Genomic DNA, 19,999 nt, shown 5'->3' on the forward strand with positions numbered 1-19,999 from the left:
CAACAAGGACATGGACCTTTTGGAGCGGGTCCAGAGGAGGCCACGAAGATCATCAGAGGGCTGGAGCACCTCTCCCATGAGGACAGGCTGGGAGAGTTGGGGTTGGTCAGGCTGCAGAAGAGAAGGCTCTGGGGAGACCTTCCAGGACTTAAAGGGGCTTATAAGAAAGATGGGGACAGACTTTTCAGCAGGGCCTGTTGCGACAGGACAAGGGGCAATGGTCTTAAACTAAAAGACGGCAGATTCAGACTAGATAGAAGGAAGAACTTTTTTACTATGAGCATGGTGAGACACTGGCACAGGTTGCCCAGAGAGGTGGTAGATGCCCCATCCCTGGAAACATTCCAGGTGAGGTTGGAGGGGGCTCTGAGCAGCCTGATCTAGTTGAAGATGTCCCTGCTTGCTGCAGAGGGATTGGACTAGATGAGCTTTAAAAGGTCCCTTCCAACCCAAACCATTCTATGAGTTCCTCTCGTGGACAATTACACTTTCCTGGCTGCTGCAATTGCAAGGGTCAAACTGGAGTCAAGGTGAAAAAGCCTTGGCTCTTAGTGGGGGGGTGCTAGGATCTGAGCCAAGACTAAGAGCTTAGACAACCCCTTTTTTCTCTGCTCCATCATAAAACGAGGTAGGGGGGAGATGATTACCCAGAGAGAGCTACAGATGTGCCCACCAAGCTCCTATAATTCTTCTCACCTGATAGTCAAGGTCACAGGCTCAGGGGATCCATTCACACTGAAACTGAACTCTTCAGTGAACTGCCCCAGGATGGTGGAACTGAAGGAGATCTGGATGACCTGGAGCCCATCCGGCAAAATGGTGCCCTCCTGGGGGAGAAAGGTGAAGCAGGAGCCCAGAGCTGTAGCTGGAGGGATCAAGTTGAAGGAAGCATTGATGGCCCCTCTGTTAAACAGGACCGCCTGCAGCAGCAAGAAAGCAAAATGGAAATACATAAGGAATCTTCCTTTCTTACACAAGGCTGATTTGTTTTCCTGTTAAACAATTAACATCTGTAAAAGGCAGAAGATGCCATGTGCTGCTGCTTGCCAGAAGCCAAAGAAAATGCAACAGGACAAGTTCTGCCTTTGGTTTTTTTCATGCAACGCAGTGATAACTTCATCTAAACAGAGTCACGCTGCGTTTATTCCACTGACACAGAGCAGTCCACTTTGACTTGGAGTGCTCAGCATCACCAAGTTGATTCAGACCCATCCCTAAGAGCAGCGAAGGGCGGTTGCAGCATTACTAGTGGATCATCACACAACTGCTTCTGCTCCAGATGAGCCCGGTCCTGCCAAGGGCAGAACACGTTCAGCTTCCATTGCAGCCAACAAGTTTATTGCATGTAGAAGACACCTCAGACCAGCACTATAACCAACTAAGTGCTCCCCAACTCTGCTACAGCAGAGAATTTAGGGTTCAATTTAGGTTTCTTTTATTTTTTCTCTAATGCGATTCTTTCTTAATCTTTGCTCAAACAGACATGTCAGGAAAGGAGGAGCGTGAGGTGCATAGCAGCTCCATCTATTCCAAAGAATTTCTCTTTCCTAATTATTCACAGCCACCACCTAAGATTTTACCATTATTAGAATAAACTGCAAATTTAGAATCAAGCTGTATTTTGTTGAATACTCGATCTACTGCCTCTAACAAGTGACACAATCCCACAGCGTTTGTTGAGATTCCACTCTTTTCATGTTGGGCAAGAAACGCCCGCATCTGCCTGTGAGTACCAGCATGCTGTCAGTCACCTACAAACCTACCCAAAGCAAAGCTGTAGTGTTTCTGATTGCTGCAGGGTGAAATCCTGCCATTTCCATGGACTTAGCTATCTGCTTTGAATGTCTTTTCCCTAATTTTTGTCCTTGCAAAACCTGTCAGAAAAACTGAGACAGAAGCATAGAAACATCCCTTGTCTTTCAATTTTGCAGCTGCTCTTGAAAATATGCATGTATTCAAACTCCACAATGGTAACTTGAAAACTACTCTCTCCTCTCATGTGTTCTACACCTTAGTTACAAATTGCACTTAGGGAGCCTACGCTGAGCTGGGGTTTACCTCCAGTCTAGCTGCTTAGGAAAGCACTAACAGCATCATCTACTTATTCACATTTTCTCAAGTAATGAAAATCATAAATTGATAGAGAGAGAATCAATAAAGTAGCAGCATTAAAAATGCACAGAGAGCACAAAATTTTGGTAAGAAAACACCTTAATGTGTCCTTCCCTGCCATAGTCAAGGTTTTGAAAGTGTCTGGCATGATGTATTGCCTCATTTTCTACCTCTTTCGCTTGCGCTTTTTTTTTTGCGGAAGACTTGACACCATTGGGGGGAGGCAAATATATAGAAAGTGCCTTTGCTTTATTTCCAGAAATGCTTTGCTCTTTATAGAGCCAGAGATGCACCAAGTCTGAAGTGTGGTGAGGCACTGGTCGGCGAGGGGAAGCACTCCCAATTTCTTTGCTGGGGACAGCTCTGAGCCAGGAGGCTGCACGGCTTCCCTCCGACTCCCAGGAATCGGTAGGATGCACTTAACTGAAAACTCTTTGCAAGGGACTTGAGTTCAAACACAGTAACTTTGTTCCAGCTGCTTTTTAAGAGCCAGAGTACAAAGGTGCTTTGCATCTAGGGCTGAAACAAAAGCCTCTGGATACTTATCTTTTTAACCCAGTGCTGTTTTCCTGGGTCAAGGGGCTTTTTTGCATGAAGCCTCCCAGCTGACCTCAAATGGAGGTTGCCAAAAAGCAGGCATTAGGGCTTCCTAAATATATATATACCTTTCAGACCCCATCAAAAGTGTCCAGATTGTGTGAAACCCCCCAAATTTGACGAGTATGTCAAATATTCCCTGCTCACAACTGCCCGAGTTGCCAGGAATCCCCCAGGTTCACGAGGCTCAGCATTGCCCCGGGAGCCATGAGGATCCAGCCCAGCCCCTGCGAACCCCTCCTGCTCACCTCATAGCTGTGGGCTGATCCAATGAAAACCTTCCCGATGTCCAGCTGGTCAAAGTTGAAGCGGAGCCGGGGCCCTATGCCTTCCCCCTTGATGCGCAGGGGCAGCCTGGTCTCTCGGCCTGGGGAGAGATTGCCGTTTCAGTACAGTAATTCCCTCTGTTGTCCTGGATTTTCCAGCCTGCCTCAATGCTAGTCCCTGACTCCGGGATGGATGGGACCTGCTCTAGATGCTCTAGGAGAGGATACAGGACCTTTCTCGGCCCTCAGGAGATATGCCCTTGGGCTGGTTTCTAATTGCACACCAACCCCTTGGGCTGGTTTCTAATTTAGCGAACAATTTGCACCCTGAAAAAGCAATGCCGAGTTTAGAACATGATCTCTGAATTTTTTCCCCACGCGCTTAGACGAGCTCTGAAATCCATTCAGTGAAGGCACAAAGCTCACGAAACAGAACTGAAGATAAAAATACGCCATCTATACTGGAGACGACAGCACAAGAGCCGAGAAGTACGAGCCTAAGCAAGGCGAAGCTCCCTGCTAAGGGCCATATGCACATCCGAGTGCTGCCTCGAGCAAGCAGAGCATCTCAGCCACCGCCTGTGCCCAACATACAGCTCCGTACCTGGGAGTGAGCCCCAAGTCTCACCTCCTGCAGCAGCGCCTAAATAACACAGGGCTTTATGATCTCCAGAGAGGAGAAGCACTCACCTATTCCCACCACGACACCAGAGCTCAGCTTCGTAAAGACACCTTAGCTGAAGCACGCTGAGCAGTTATGGAAAACCAACCTCCTCACTACTGAGATGAAATAAGCCATAAACATACCGCGAATACACACATCCCTTGCTGCAAAGGTAACTGAGACCGCAAGGCTCATAGCTAAACTCTAAGGTGTTCGTTCTCATCCATAAGTCTGCTAAGCCGACAGAGTGCAGGGTCTTCCAGTCTGAAGGCTCTTCTGAACCACCGGAGCAGCCCAAAGTGCCTGAATCCTAGCTGGAATTTCAGGTTGGGTCTCCCTGCCTTCCCATTCTACTCTGCATGGAAAGCGAGTAGCACAAGGAGGAAGAGAGTGCCCCAGAAGTTGTGTACAACCCTCACTGTAGCTTTTGTGCAAAAATATTCCTCTTGCCTTCAAGTTCCCCTTGCGCAATGCTCACTGCTTAGTAAAGAGTAGGGATTGAAGGTTGCTTTTAGAAAAAAAGTCTTCTGCAGAGCTATTCGAGAACATCCAAAATGACTTTTTATTGGAAAGAGCAGCCCAGGTGTGGCAACACAGCAACTAGATCACAACTTGAAAAAACCCTCCTGGAACAGCCTTTTCAACGATTACTGACTTTTTGATCTCGCAACCATGGGATGAGGATGTTTGATAATGTCCAAAGCCAGAAAGGAGGAGCTAGGGAGCTTTTGTTCAATTCAACATTTTTAGCGTGCATCCAGCCAAAGCCCAGCTGACACCAACGATGAGAGTTATGTTCCACAGCTCCAGCGCGAACAGAGGGCTGTGTATTTCTATTTCTCAGACACCGTAAAAGAGGCAGTATTGGGTGCTCACTGTCAGAAGAATTCTCCATCTTGCATCACGTGTGGCTTCATTTTAAAAACTCTAGGTCTGAGCCATGAAAGCTCTTGGGAAATGGCAAAGATTGCCAAGTGACAAGCTTTCGTCCATGACCTTGCTGAGACACACGTCCCATGGCCACTGTGATGGAAAAATCAGTGGCAGTTCTTCCCCTTGTGCAGTAGGTCCTCATCCTCTCCTGAAGGTCCAGAGAAACCATCCTTTCTTCTACCCCTACACTGAACTTGAAACTCTAGGAAATCCCTGAAATCTTGCTCTTCCACCTTCCAGGTGAACCTCAGAGTGGGCTTTTCCCAAAGGAGGAGCAGCAAACTAAACTACAGGCAGCATTCAGCAGAGCTGAGAGGAAGAAAGATGAGAGTACATCCTCCTCTTTGCTAGCAGCTGGGGCTTTCAGGAGCATCCAGCCTTTGCCCAAGGCCTGGGTACAGCTGGCCTGTGGCCCTGTGATACTCCCACCATAACATGTCCCAGAGCACGCAGACCAAGGGCATGGAGGAGCTACAGCCTCCTCATCCTCAATCCCAAATCCACACCTGGTACGAGAATTTGGATCTCAGGAGGAATAATACCTTGGCACATCATGCAGGGTGTACAATTTGGCACTGCTGCCTTGCTTTCAAATCAAGAGGGGCGCAGGTGGCCCAACAGCACAGCACTTGGTTGCCAAAGTCCTTAACTTCTGATGCTTTCTGACACTCAGTTTCTTGTTCACAGAACGTCCCCGTGTTTTGTGACTGTTTTTGAACATGATTCTCATCTGACCACGTCAATAAACAGTTTCACATGATGCAGGACAGATCTCTCACAAGGTAAGGGAGTGATTGTCATTTGGGATTTTGCTTCTCCCTGCAAGAGTGGCTCAGAAAGGGGTTTTGCAAGCTGCAACCTAATACAGTTCTGTGTGCAGACAAACCTAAAAATGAATTTTAGGTGTCTCAGCCCCCCACCATATGCTTCCTTCCAGCACTCACGAGCTCCAGCTTTCTTTGCATGAATAACTAAGAAAGTTCATTTTGAGCTTAAATACTTGCCAAGAGCACATTTCAAACCACTTCTTAACTGCCAGCTTTGCAAGTTGCCCAGTGCTGATTAGTTCTGTAAATCCCCTGATCCAGAAGCATGTGCTAAGCAATTTATGGAGGCACCTGCAAAAAAGTGGAGGCCAACAAAGCCCCTTTCCAGTGGGGCGTGAGATCCAGCTGCACTGGGGCAAAGCTTCCAAATATTCCCCGCGAGGGGCAGGCACGCCATCTGCACATCACGCTCCAAAGGGATGTGTGACTGGCACGCCGATGTACGAGGAAGGCAGTCATGCTTCTCAGAGGAACCAAGAAGCAAGATTAATTGACTCCCTAGTTAAAGATCGTTGTTTTCCTCTTTAAAGTCTTTTCGCACCCAGGGACCTTGACTCTGGCACAGCTTCCATCCTGACGACACAGTGGAGCAGCTCTGTTTTGTCACGGATGGGGGGTAGGGGCATCATTTAAATGACCTCCTCGACATCCTTTTCCAAGGAGCCAGTGGAAGAGTTAAGCTCTCCAGAGGGCCCATCAGGGTCTTTCAAAAGCAGGATCCTCTTTCTAAACACACATCATTTGCCCAGCTCCGTTTCCTGTAACTCCCAGACCAGCTCAAGGCTTGCAGGCAAGTAGTTTTCCCATTTCTCTGCAACGAAAAAGCTCTCCTGGCACAACCCCTGGAGATCCCTGCAGCAAAGAGATAGACAGCCCCCCATCACTACAGCAAGAATCCCAGAGCTATGAGCATAACACTGAGCAAGGAATCGCTTGGGAGCAACTTCTTAAATCAATCCTTGCCTTCCACAGCTCTAACAACTGCAGCTGGTGGGCAGGAAGACAGTTTGCTAACACAAGCCCTCTGTAATTACTGTAGGTGGCATTTGCCAAGTAAACTCTGCGCAATTACTGTGTAAATAAAAAGCTGTTTCATGACATTTGTGTCTGTCAGCTTGGAGCGGTAAGGAAAGCAACAAAGCAGCTGGGTTAGTGATTTCAGCACCCTCCAAAACGGGAGCCTGGGTGCTGGAGGGCCACGGGTCTCGCACCTCTTCCATGGGGAAAACCATCATGTTCCCTGGAGGGAAATCTGACAGCGATGTCTCACTCAAAAAACACCTTAAGCAGCACCGTGCAGAGACGCAGAGGAAGGACAAGGTAACCCGAACCACGCAGCCTGCTGCAAGCATTCCCTGCCCCGTGCTAGCACAGCAAAGGGATCACCTCTGAAGGGCAAAGACGGTATAACTCGGGTGGGTCAACAATAACTGCTCCCAGAAGAAGACCTGACAGCACTTCTGTAAGACAGGATGAGCAGAAAGCTTGCCTAGCAGACTGCTCGGACTCCAATTTCCAGGGAAGGCGTTCACTCTGCTGAGTACAGCAAGGCCTGTGCAACGCTACCCGTATGCACCATAGACTCCGAGCCACAAGGTGACAATTCCCAGGCAGGGAGAGAAGTGTGGACTAGCCAGAAGTGGTCCTTTCGCAGACACCCCGCGCTCAGCAGGGCTCAGTCACCTGAGGCCTGGCAGCATCTGAGGAGCGGGAGGTGATCCAGGGTCTGGGAGCACATTTGTAACTCAGCTCCTGCTGCCTCAGGAGTCTGATGATGCATCCATGTAATAAAGACTCATCCGGGAAGGAAATGGTCTATAGGGGCTTAGCGCTCGTCCACAAAAGCTGTTCTGCTGTGTCCTTCTTTGGCATTCCCAGGCACCTCACAGCAGAGGAAACGCTGGCAAACCCATGGCATGAAAGCTTATCCCTTCACTGCTTTGGTTGTCTGGGATCAGTGATCCAAGCTCATAGCCAGACATCCCGAGGGCTGGCCGCGGATAGGAGACCACCTGGAAACCGCAGGGACAGCGGGCATGTGCCAGCACCGCCCTGCTGACCACCCACCCTTCCCAGCAACTACACGAGAACCGAAGGGGCTGGAAGACTATTTGTGCCTCGCCTCCACCATGGGTAACAGAAGCAAGAGAAAGGAGCTGTACCTGAGATGTCACAGTAGACCGTCTGTTGATAGACTCTGGCTTCACGGGGTTTAAAGACCACCTTGATTTCAGCCGAAGAATTTGGCCAGACATCTCCCTCCTAAAACAGAAGCAGACAGCAAACCATTTATCTTCCAACGTTACATGTCTTGTTTTCAAGCCCAGCCCTGTAGCCTATATTTAGAGCATCAGTGAGGAGCAAGGAGCAAGCAACACTTGTCAACAAAATTTATAAGAGAGTTTGGAAGCAGCTGCAAAAAACTAAGCCCCTTACCTTTACTGGCACCTGGCAGAAGCATTTTGTTAAATTAGGGCTACAACAAAGCAACCAAACTGGCAATCAAACTCCAGCGAATCAAGCAGGATTTCTTCAAAGGTGCTAGCCAGTCTACGGAAAAAGGACCTCTCTCCTGCAGACCTTCCCGTATATCCCTGTATCACTATGGCTACGTGAACACTTCTGCTCAGATCAGAAGAGATTTAGCAAATCAAATGGATTTTTCCATTCTTAGTTATGAAGGTTCTGCCTCTTCTCCCCTTCACCCCTACATGTATTTAAATATATAACGTACTCCGGTGAGTTGGGGCGCTCAGCAGAACAAGCCCTCCCACCTGGGGATCAACGAAGAACAGACTCCTTGTCGATGGCTGCTTCTGCCCCGTGCCGTGAGCAGTCAGCCAGCACGTAGGTTACAAAAGATCTGAGAATGAAATTGAGAGTTGGATGTGACCTGATTACCTCTGCAAGGTGCATGCGCTCTTGGTTCCCTGAACACAGGCTCCAACAATAAGAGATGGGATTTGCTTATAGCCCACACCTCTTTCAACCAAAAATCAAACAGTTCTTTCCCTTGTCATGCTCAGAGATTGAAGTCTGGGCCATGCCACCAGTGCTTCTGCAAGGGTCTGCCGCTTCCTTGGGGTCTTCTCGCTCTACTTCACCCCCAAAGAGTCCTGGCACTGGTGCCCAGTCCCAGGGAGCCCTGTCGCTTATTTTTGGAGGCATCCCTGGTTTGTGAAGGCTCTCACTCACTTCTTGCAACTGCTTTAAACAAAGGCACCACTTACATCCCCTCAACTCCTACCATTACAAGCATCTCTTCGTGCATTTGTTGACATAAATATAAGCACATCTGACAGCTGTAATAATACTCTACAAGGAATGAAAAATTTAGCTATAGAAGGAGACAAAAAGAACAGAGTTCTTTTTCTATCAGTAAAGTGAGGCTTTGATTCTGCTTGCTGCTGGGGATCCTCAATACTTTGTCCAGAAGAGTCGTGAACTGACTGGAGCCTCCGGCGCTCCTGCGGCATAAATATTAAATAAGTCTGAAAGCATAAAGTCACTTGGATTCCTCTCAAAACCTAGAGCAAACACATTTGCCAGACCAAATGTACTTCGTGTTTCCCCCCAGCAAGCGACTGGATGAAGATGAAGCCGCCTTCTATGACGACACGCTTGCTTGAGGAAGCAAGCTGGGGACATCAGCCTGCAACCCACAGTCAGCGTGCCAGGTATCAGAGCCTTTGGGTCCCATAGGGATGCTGCATGGACTCAGCATCCACAGAATTATCTCAGATTTGCAGGAATAAAAGCATTCCGGGTGCTCCACACAACAGAAGCTCCGCTACATCTGGAGCTTGCCTAAGCTGAGGCACTGAGAAAAACCACTCGGATGATAGATTTCCCTGGCTTGGCTAATTAGAATTGAGTAACTCGGCAGTGCGCATCACCCAGCAGCTCCCTGTGTGTTCAACAGACTGAATTCAGTGGTCTCACCCTGGGCAGAGCATCCCTGGGGAGGGGGGATGCACTAGGCAGCTGCTGGCATTTGCTTCAAGCCCAACGCCTGTAGCTGAACACAGATCTCAGCTCACCGGCGTTCTACGCTTCTCCTTAAAGGGTGCTGCACGGGCTGAGCTGCCCAGCGGCACCGTCTGATCCTCCAGCTGCTGTGATCCTCTGCCCAGAGAGCTGCAGAGAGCCCTCATTCCTGCACAGCAAACAGTGCCTTGCCAGCACCATCAGCTATGCAAACACTCGCTGCTGCTATGCTGAAGCAGTGGTGATCTTTGACGTCTTCATCTTAGAGAGGGGCAGAAAGCAGGGGAGGATAGCACATCCTGAGCCTTAAAACCAAAACACAGGCATGCACTAAAAGAGGACTTCAGCAAGGAGTGGGAGTGAAGAGAGCCCAATTTCAGAACAACCACCCAGATCACACCAAGGGGAAGTCTCCATTTGCTCCACAGAGCCCCACGGGCCAGACAGCAAAGCCGGGAGAAGGTATTGGAATGAGACAGGACAGAACCAGAGAGGCTGAGGGTGAAAACTGATGCCAGGATTTGACTGGAGGTCTGCAATCAGGCTTACGAGGGCTGTGCACAGCCAGACTACCAGGGGCACGCAGCTTAGAGTTTGCGCTGGCTGTCAGATGGACAATGCCTACCATAAACTGAGCATCCCACTTGCTGGGACGGCGTTACTGCTTTCAAGACTTTGGGACCTATCTGAAAAAGCAGAGTGAGATTTATACCATGTCACCATTTAGTGCGATACTGGCTGCTCTGAAGCAGGAGTTCATACGAACAGGTTCCATAGAGCCAAATCATTCCTGGGAAACTCGGACAGCATCCTTCCCTCCACCGAGGCCAGGAAACAAACTTCTCTGAGCCTAACGCAGCAGTATCAGTCTTTCACGTCAACGATCTGACAAAGTACTCTTTTGCTGCTGGCTTCTGCTGGATCGCAAGCTGATGGTACTCGCTGGTCTATTTTATGTGCCGCAATCAGATATATTGGCCCTGCAGACACTTCAGGCCAGTTTGGTTATTACTCAGAGGTTGACAGAGGCAATACATCTCCCATTAATACAATTCACAAGCAAAAGTGAAGCTAAGCAGGAAAGGAAGAGAATTCAAAAGAACCATTGGCCTGATGAATATGTATCTGCTAACAACGGGCACTTTTCTAGCTGAGCGAGTTTAGCTGACTTTGGGATTCGATGAATTCCAATGCCGGCACATCTGTGACAGAAATATAACCGACACGCTGATCTTACCCCATTGTTTTGGAGCACAGTAACAGCAATATATCACGGAGGCAGCGATAGGGACAGAGTTGACAGGGCGGGGGACCTAGGAAGGCGGTGCAGAGCCAGAAGGCAGGGACAGGAGTGGGAGACGGTTCAGAAGCAGCCTGTGCTCGATGCTCACGACAGCTCTGCCTTGCTACGAGCTGCACCCACATCACCTGTCCGGCTCTGGTCACTGCCAGTTGAGCTTTGGGTGAACAGGACTAGGATGGCAAACTTACCTGTTCCCCCGCTAAGCTCTGGCAGTCAGACAGACATATACTCTGCATGCCTGAGCCCCTAACGTGACTTGCACGGCAACAATCCTGACTGCAGCGGTGAACATGCACAGGGAGACATTGTGACTACAGCAGGGAGAAGGGAATAGAAAGAGAACTTCATAAAAAAATTCAGTAAATCTCACTCCCCCATTTTACAGCACACCAAAACGGAGCCACAGCAAGGCTTTCACTCACCACAGAGTCCACCCAGGCTACTGCAGGACTTCCAATGCTCCTCTCAGGGCAGCGAAACCTTCCAGAAGCTCCCCTGGCAGGGCAGCACCGTTAGCCCCAGGCGCTCCACGGAGGTTCCAACAAACAGAAGGAATAAGGGCTGAATCCTCAAGGCCTGAATGCCCTCAAGTGTTCAGGAGAGATGTGGGAGTATTCACACTATATAAACTTTCTATCTCTAACTTGGATCATCTACAGGGAGCCTCGGGCTACAAAGCCTACATCCCCTTGAGTGCAGAAGCTGAACTGCCCACGTTCTCCACCACCCCGGGACACCGGAGGTTTGTGTCAAGGGCAGGCAACGGGGAAACCCCTCCTCCCCAGAGTAACATAAAAGCCTTTCATAGTCCTCACGCCACTCCGGTGGTGTACTAGCCCCAGGAGTGCACGACTACACGCTATTTCATAGTCCAGAGAGCAGCCTCTGCACATGCCCTGGGCTCTCTGCAGGCACTGAGCTCCATACCAAGGGCTGCCCCTCAGAGGAATCCCTTCGGGTCTTCGCGGCTTTGGATTAACCTGGTTTGGGATAACAACGCCCACACTTAGCCTGTTCTCAGGGGGCACTGCCTCTTGCCACGAAACCGCCTTGTGCAATACCAAGTCCGCTTCAACAGCCTTTCTCTCTCTCTCCACCATAGGACCTGTCCCCATTCAACTCTTGCCCCCACCTAATCCCCATCCCCCTGCCCCCCGTAGCACACACATCTGTAACAGGCACCAGGTAGCTGGACGCTGGCAGAGCCAGCAGCGATACCCTGCCTCCCGCTGCGTGCCAGGCCTTGCACCCAGCAGGACATCTCAGATCAGCTCCTGCGGAGAAAACCATGCCCACCTCCATCTTTGCAGAAGGTACTTGGAAACCAGCTCGCAGATGAAGGCTGGCAGGGAGCTGGCTACCCCAGCCAGGACTCGCTGTCCAAGGCTCCCTCTGCTTACGGACAAGTGGGCACAGAAGGCAGGAGGGCGATATCGGGGCTTTGCAATCTGCTCCGGCTGCCTGCTGGTCTCCATGTGGGATATGAGACACTGGTCGGGACACAAAGCCCTAGTTGTCCTGGCCTCCTCCCATTCCTGCATCACCGTTGCTGTCGGAAGGGGAACCGGAGCTGGGTCAGTGCTGGCAGGGCATATATCCGACTCTGGAATTTGATCCTGGCCCAAGATAGCCCAAAGTGAACATCAAAATGGGGAACTGCCACTGCACCAAAAACCACAGCTTCAGCAAGAACCTGGGAGAACACTGCAAGTGCACATCTCCAAACAGCGAGGGAGTGGAAGTGAGTCCCTGCAGGCGTTACTTGGAGTGCCCGAGATCCTGGTGGGATGATTTGCTCAGTACCGCCAGGACCACAGTGATGGCTGCAATGCTGCCAGGATCTCTCTGTACACTGTATAATTAACCAGCGCGGGAGGGAGCCTAGAGCTTTGTGCCGATGTCATGTCTTCTTTTACAACCTAAACAGACAAACCCCCCTTGCCGGGGAAGATGCCTTGCCAAGCTCCAGGAAGCCATTCAGTGGTGCACCAAGATCCTGACAAGGGACAGGTCTCCATACATCTGAGGGGCTGCTGGATCCCAAAGCACAGTCACATGAGACGCCTCTAAGGCACCAGGAGGAAACAAACCTCCGGACTAGCAATAAAACCCAGCCTTCTGTATGCATCAGCACAGCTCTCTGGAACGATCCTCATGCCACATCATTACTGGAGCCTTGTGCTCATATCCCCGCTCCCAAGCAAACCTGCACCAGCAGTTAATAGATTCAGTCTCTTGGGCTCCCGATACGAAATCACCATTCGGCAGGATCCAATCTATTTGGGCGGAAACTTTCAGCAGTACGTCCACAGATAGCTTCCCTCTCCCGTCAGTGAAGCTATAAACCAGATCGTTTGACTCCAAAGGTGGAGAGCAAGAAGAAATAATCAGTTACACTTTCTTCTACTATACCATAGCTAAAACAAAGTCTTTCAAGACATAACTAGTCTGGGAAATTTCTGTCATTTCTCCCTTCATTACTGCTGTATCTTAGACTATCAAACTAGAAAAATACTCTGAGTTATTTCTCCTGGGAAATTAAAATAGGCTGTTGAAGAGGTTCCTCACATTCCTGCTACCCCACAGGGAAGAAAAGAGCTGCTGGTTAAAAGGATATGCTTCATTACCCACCCTCGCAGGCTGCCGCTACATGCGTAAGAGCCTCGGGACGCCTCAGGAGCCAGCGGTCTGCCTGGGCTAGCGTGTTCTCTATAGGATGGCAGTTGAGTCAGAGCACGAAAAACTACCATGGATGCTAACCAGGACAGAAATAAAACATATAGTGCTGGGAACAGGATATTGCAACGCTTCTGGCTTCACATCAGTCTCAGACAGGCTGCAACTGGCAGGTGGCAGAAAATACAGACAGTGGCTGTATGGTGATACAGCACAAAAACTCCAGCTGTCGTACCCTGGCTTTGCTACAGCGTAAAGCAACGTCATACGGGAGGGGATAACACACCAGGACTCACAGCTCCAGAAGTGATCTCTATGCAAGAGCCCAACCGTAAATACTTGCAGAGCCTATTTTCCCCCCCTCAGGCCTAAATAATGAGAATCCGCTAGATACCCACCAGCCTGAATAAGAAAAAGCCTGTCTTGAACAGCTGGGGACGACCAACTGTTGCCAAATCCCCTACTTGCTTTTGCAGAGGGGGAAGGCGAGCCACCGAATGGAAATCGCTGCTCAAAGCAGACAGAAAACCAAAGACAGAGCTGGCAAGAGAAGTACCGAAATGCCACCCAAAGCGCACCCTGCTAGTTCAGGGCATTTAGGAGAAGGGCAGTGCCGAAGCAAACATCTGCCTCTTCCCATAAATAACTGAACCCCTGGAGATAGTGTCTTCTGCCAAAAACTGAAGTGCTCTGTAGTAACCTTTCATTTGGATGGGGACCAGCTTGGTTCCCCAGCTGAGGTGGAGATTTGCAGGAACAAACAACACAGTTACCTCCCAGCCCAGCCTCTGGATCAACAACACGAGCAGCTTCATAACCTGGACATCTCGAAGACCACCTCCCTCAGCTCAGAGCTAACCCATGGCACTGAGGAGTCACTACCAAGCAGTCACAGGACAGGTAGGACTTGTCAAGGTCAGCGCAATGGTAACAAATCCTTGCCCTCCCTTTCCTCTGGTTTCCATTTCCAAGGAGTCAGCACCCACGGGTCTGCAATGTGACTTACAGCTAAGCTGTGCTGCGGAGGGTGCAGCAAAAAGCAAGGACCTTCTCCTTTGGTAGCCACCTGGGCTTCTATCACAGCTGCTTCTGCTGACATAGCATGTGTATTTGCAAAAATAAATTAAACCAAATTCGAGATGCACTCAGAAAGTCAGAGTTGCATAACAGCTTGTTTCCCACAGGCTTGGACAGCTGCTCAAAATGTTCATGGTCACGTGGTAATTCCAAAATCACTGCCTCCTCTTTTTTGTTATTATTTTCACCAGCAAATTAACCCTATACAGACTGAAGTCACCTGCTGCAGCTTCTACAGATAGCAACACCTGGAAAAAACAGCAGCTAATGGTGCACTTACACAGCAAAGCTTCTGCACAAGCCCTGCAAAGCCACCCTGCCCAGAAAGCATTTCCCAGACCGCTGGCCCTCCATCAGTTTCCTAACCTCTGGAAGCAATTGCTTCCTCCAGTCACTTGTTACAAGGGTTTGATTATTTTTATAGGGTGCTCTCAGACATCACAGGTGATAGGTGGGAAGAAGAGAGCAGCCACTTTGGGCCAGAAGCTCTGTGAGGCAGCAAGGTCCCAGCTTTGGGGGGGCTCTCCAGCACGTTTACACAGCAGTGCAGGAAGGGTGTCTGTCCAAGCTAAATGTTACAGGGCTGTCACTGGAGAGAAGGTTGTGGAAGTCAGTGGCAGTGGATTTGTAGATTCTACATTTGATAAAAAGGAGAAAATACTTGCTATCTTTTGAGGTAAAGACACCCAAATGTCAGGCGGGAGGGAGAAGACAGACATGAGCAAAACTCCGAGCGTGAAACTGATTGTTCCATAAATAATGGAAATAATGGAAATCAAAAGGTTGATAATGCTGGCCAAGACAGAAGGGGAGAGACCCATGTAGTAGCCCACTTATATTCAGCCCTGGAGCAAACTGTGTAACATCACCATAGCCATTCAGGAGATGTTTCCACTCAAGACCTGAGGCCAGGCTACACTTCATGTCCGTACATCACCACGTTGGGTACCAGCACGCAGTACTGTGGGCAGCCAGACTTTGGGACCTCACCTTAACATAGGTAATGCATCAAGGGTGGGTCGAGCTAGTTCTGGAGACATATGCCAACTGTAACGAAGCAGGAGCCCTGGGACACGCTCCAAAACCAGCTCTAATGCACTGCAGGATGCCCTTCCTGCTCAGCTGATCAGCTCCCACCCTCCACAATACTCCTACAGCTCTCACTCTATCTCTTGGTCACACCATGCTGCTGCCAGCTACAGTGGTGTGAAACCGCAGCTGTGCTGACATTGCTGGCTCTACAGCCTTAGATGGGCTCTAGGAACAACCAAGAAGAGAACACAATCCCCTTCCTTGAAAGGAACCAAGAAATTATTTTCACCTATTTTAAAAAAAGAAGAGGTTGGGCTTCTTCTAGGGTTTACTCCACGATGAGAAGGGATTTTGCACTGCTCAGGCAGCAAGCATTCTTCGTCTCAGACCATGCAAATACTCAGAATCAGAGCTCTGGTTAATTGAAGGACATGGGGTTTTGCTTGCAGAAACAGAAAAGCAAAGAATGTTCTGTACTTATGTACAATACAACTCAAAAAGACCGTTTAAACCTGCCAGTCTTGTGTCCAGGCTCACAGATGATCCTGGATGGGAGATTCTGACGTGGTGTAAGTCCAGGTTATACGAAGGGATTGGTATTGCCATGACTAAACTTGGGCTGAATTTGGCCTCCTTTCCACAGAGGACCATTTCATTCTTCAGGTCAATATGTGAACTGACAATGCTCTAATACCCTTTGTTACTCCCCATACAGTATGCGTAAAGGTGTGCCCTTACGTATAATAATCGATACCTCTGAACACTAAGAGCACTTATTTATAGCCCTTGCAGTAGCTCAGCTTCAGGCAGGCTCTCGCTGCCTGTCAGGAGCCCGCAGTTCAGAAGTGGTTTTTGTAACAAGCCCTCCCAGCCTCGCTAGAAACCTGATGTGTTCTCTCGGCACATCAAGACAGCTGATGCAGGGATCTGCCAAGTGACCTCATTCAGGGAGGAGGAAGAGGAGGAGGAGGGGAGGTTCTCAGCTAACAGCTTACCGCTGGCTCAACGGTGAAGATATCATCGGAGAAAAGCATGGAGTCTCCTTGCACCTTTGCCCTCTGGTTCCGGAAGGTGCGGGAGAGAAGGGAAAGGCGTTCTCGGAGAGTGGGGTCCACCGTGCACTCCTTGAGGATGCAATCCGTCTTGTCCTCTTCCTGCCTCTGCAGCCTGCGACACAGCCTGCGGCCACGGGGAGAGACAAACCAAACAGATAATTCAATAAGCAACATATTTGCAGAGACTGCCGGGTAAGTGCAGGGGCAGCAACGCACTCAGGGAGGAACAGCAGCAGCTCAGCAAGGGGCTGACCCCGAGCCATGGGGTCCCAAATGGATCAGATGATCCCTTGTTGCTCGCTGGCGTGGCAGGTAGTTTTACTCCACACTCACAAGTTAAGAAGAGGTTTTGGAAAGCTAGCAGCCCTCAAGAGAGCCTCCCGGCTCAAAGGCGCTGCCGCAACTGATGGAGAATCCACCAACCTCAACCGCCTTTTCCAACCATAGAGCTGCTCAGAGGAGGCAGATAAAGATGAAGGAGCACCCGCTGCAGGGCTTCACCAGCAAGGGGAGAAGCAGCTGGGGTACAGCTGCAGGTTACCAGCATCACTCTTTTCCCTTCCTTTTTGGACCTGCGACGATAAGGAAACAATCTCTGCTCTCTGTTCCCTATAGGGCCTTCCACCAGAGGAGCCCAGAGCACTTGACAAGCAAACTAATGAATTCAGGCATCACACCCCCTCGGTGAAATTAATGGGTTGATATGCATGCAAACAGAGGCCCTAGGAAAGGAAGGGACTTTGCCCAGCATCACCCCATAAAGAAGTCAGGACCAGCACCTCTGAATCCAAACCCTTCAGTCGAGCCTTGAACCACCTTATTTTTTCCCTTTTTGGCCTTCTCTCCAGAGCTGTGACACCGTTACTCTCTCCCTTACTTGGCAGTTGTAGCAGAAATCATTCTAGTGTTTCAAGATCGCAACCAAGAGATGAGAAGGCAGCACTGCTACAGAGCCGTTGCTTCCGAGCTGGCATATTCCTGTCCCCCCTTCACGCTCCAGTCCCCTGGCCATCAGGAACCAGCAGATGACAACACGGGGGGGGATGAGCAAAAGGCTCCCTATGCAACAAATCGAGGCAGTGTGGTATAAACAGGAGAGCGATCATCACCCAGCTAAATTCAAACACAATTAGAAAGGAAATACAGTCATGGATGTTACTAGCTGCACACAGACAGAGCCTCGGGCAAATGCCGTCACCAGAGCCAAAAATACGTGCTTTGGCTAGCTCCCTGTGGAGGGCGATGGAAATGGTTCTCCGTGGCTGACCTGCAATGCCGCATATTCGGGGGGCTTCCAGCCACTGAGATGAGCAACCCTCAACTCAACCTCAAGGGACAATAATTCCACTGTTACATCCCAGAAAGTCCTGCAGGAAGGAGACGATCCAGGTCTTTTTGGGTCACATCCCAGTGCAGGGTCCTGCCTTCTCCCGTGAAAAAGTCCTCCCTGCTCCAAGACCTCAAAAGCTTCTCTGACACCAGGACAGCGGCCTTAGAGCTATGACCATCCCTATGACTTCCAAGTAAGGCAGAACAAAATGTCCTGCTCAGACTTTAAGACACAAACTGGCATAGAGATCAAATGTAATTGGGAAGAAAAAATAAAAATGATCAGGTTGAAGTCTACTGGGGGGAAACCTGGATGCTTCTGAGGGGAAAGAGGATCACTCAGGGTCCAGGCTGAGACAGGCAGCTGGGAGTTATGGTGAAGGAATGGGCCAGGGAAGTACCAAGAGAAGGTCACGAGATTTTCTTTCAACACACTGAGCTTGCACAGAAGTCACACACTGTGTCATTAAAAAGAGAGAACAGTGGAAAACTAGTTTTGCCCTTCAAGGCATTTCTGACCTAATTACGTTGAACTTTATTTGCTCAGAAGCCCTTAAAAATCGCTCCACTTTAAGGCAGTTTCCTGATCAGCTATGGGTTCAGACTAACTCCAATATATCCACATCCACCCAAGTCTGAAAAGTCACACAGGGATTCCCTAAATCACCCAAGCTTTGAAGTGTCATTTCCAATTCACACCCCCGCCCCGGGTTGTGTGTGCTGCCCGAAATGGGAATTTCAAAGCCTGAGCACAGACACGCTTTCAAGAACCTGCCCCATCTCTCACCACCATGAAGACACAGGTGACTGAAGCCCAAATGCACTTCCAGGTCCTGTGCAGCCCTACCTTCCCTGCAGAACCCTCCACCTCCAAGCTCTCCCCAGCCTCGAAGGAAGGGCACAAATAGCTCCTTGTGCTGGAAACCAGGGCAGCGCGAGGCAATTAACACCCGACAGCAGGGTGGTCTCAACTTCCACCCTACCCTGCACATCGCTGGAAAAGGAGCCTGCCACCTTATCAAAACTGGAGGGGAAGAAACTGCAGTGACTATCGTAATAGTTATGTTATCTGCAGCTACATTACGTCCCAGGTAATGAGTGCTGACACTTTCCTCAGCCTCATGGACCCTCTGTAGCCCAGGGATGTCTGGACCTCAGTGCTTTGTGCTCCCACAAACCACCAATTTGCTATCCAGTCATTGCAACCAACCTTCCCTCCCTTAAACATCATCCTCAGCTGGAATATTGGTGGAACTGGAAAGGGAAGTGCTGAGCTCCAGTACCCTGAAGCTCAGTGACACATACCCTGACACTGGGGATGGTTTACTTGTCCTAAACCGTTCAAAAGCACCAACATCCTTGAGGCCACACGTCAGTTTTACCCTTGGGCAGCATATGTTATGGAAACGAATCTTTCAAACGAACCTCAGCTTCCGCTGATCCTCCTCTTCCTGCGTAGCAAAAGCCTTCCACTGGAAGTGGGCTATGATTTCACTCTGATTGTGGATGATGATGGATCCGTGGTTTGACAGCGAGAGGTAAGTCTTCTCAACTGCCAAGGAGTTCCTGTCTAGCCTGATGTTGACATCTCCAGCTGCTCCATAAAGGCTTGTGTGAACATCTTCACCTGCAACAAAGCAAAAGGCAGTCTTTGCTCATCTCACTTGCCGACAGAAGTACAAGGAACAGAGCAAACCACAAGTAACAGAAGAAAGCGTTACAGCTTTTAGCTGTATTAGCAGTTCCACGGATCAGTACGTTTATCACATCCTGATAGATACATGTGTACAGCACAAGGATGTCCTGGACACCACCTTAAGCACTTAATTTCTGGGTGTGTTTGTAGAGGTTTATCCCCAACGTGACAGCATTTACAGTGAGATTTTTCGGATGTGCCCAGGTGCCCTTTGGGTTGCCATCTCACTCAGGTCACAGGGAATTCTGCAAAGTCATTCAGGTGACTCTGAGGAGTCCCACCACAGTCACAGCTTGACCAGGGTCTCCTGCAGGCACACCACCAGTGGTGGGTCTCTCCTGAGGACCCCTTGTAACTGACAAGCAAAGATGCCTGGGGGCATGTGGACAGAAAAGGGAGGTTCAGAGGAACAAGTCAAGTGACAGCCCACCGCAGGATGACACGC

At 49.7% G+C, this 19,999-nt stretch overlaps 1 protein-coding gene across 1 annotated transcript in view; it reads right to left on the reverse strand.

The window, feature by feature from the left end:
- LOC132320049 (hydrocephalus-inducing protein homolog) overlaps positions 1-19,999 on the reverse strand; it is a 144,031-nt gene that overhangs the window by 91,604 nt on the left and 32,428 nt on the right. The window contains exons 7-11 of the mRNA XM_059832151.1: positions 19,284-19,485; positions 16,470-16,653; positions 7,562-7,661; positions 2,958-3,076; positions 697-920 (exon numbers count right to left, since the gene is read on the reverse strand). Of these exons, the coding sequence (XP_059688134.1) occupies positions 697-920; positions 2,958-3,076; positions 7,562-7,661; positions 16,470-16,653; positions 19,284-19,485 (829 nt within the window). The remainder of the gene's footprint in view (positions 1-696; positions 921-2,957; positions 3,077-7,561; positions 7,662-16,469; positions 16,654-19,283; positions 19,486-19,999) is intronic.

Source organism: Gavia stellata, chromosome 33, assembly GCF_030936135.1.
Source record: "Gavia stellata isolate bGavSte3 chromosome 33, bGavSte3.hap2, whole genome shotgun sequence".
NCBI lineage: Eukaryota > Metazoa > Chordata > Aves > Gaviiformes > Gaviidae > Gavia > Gavia stellata.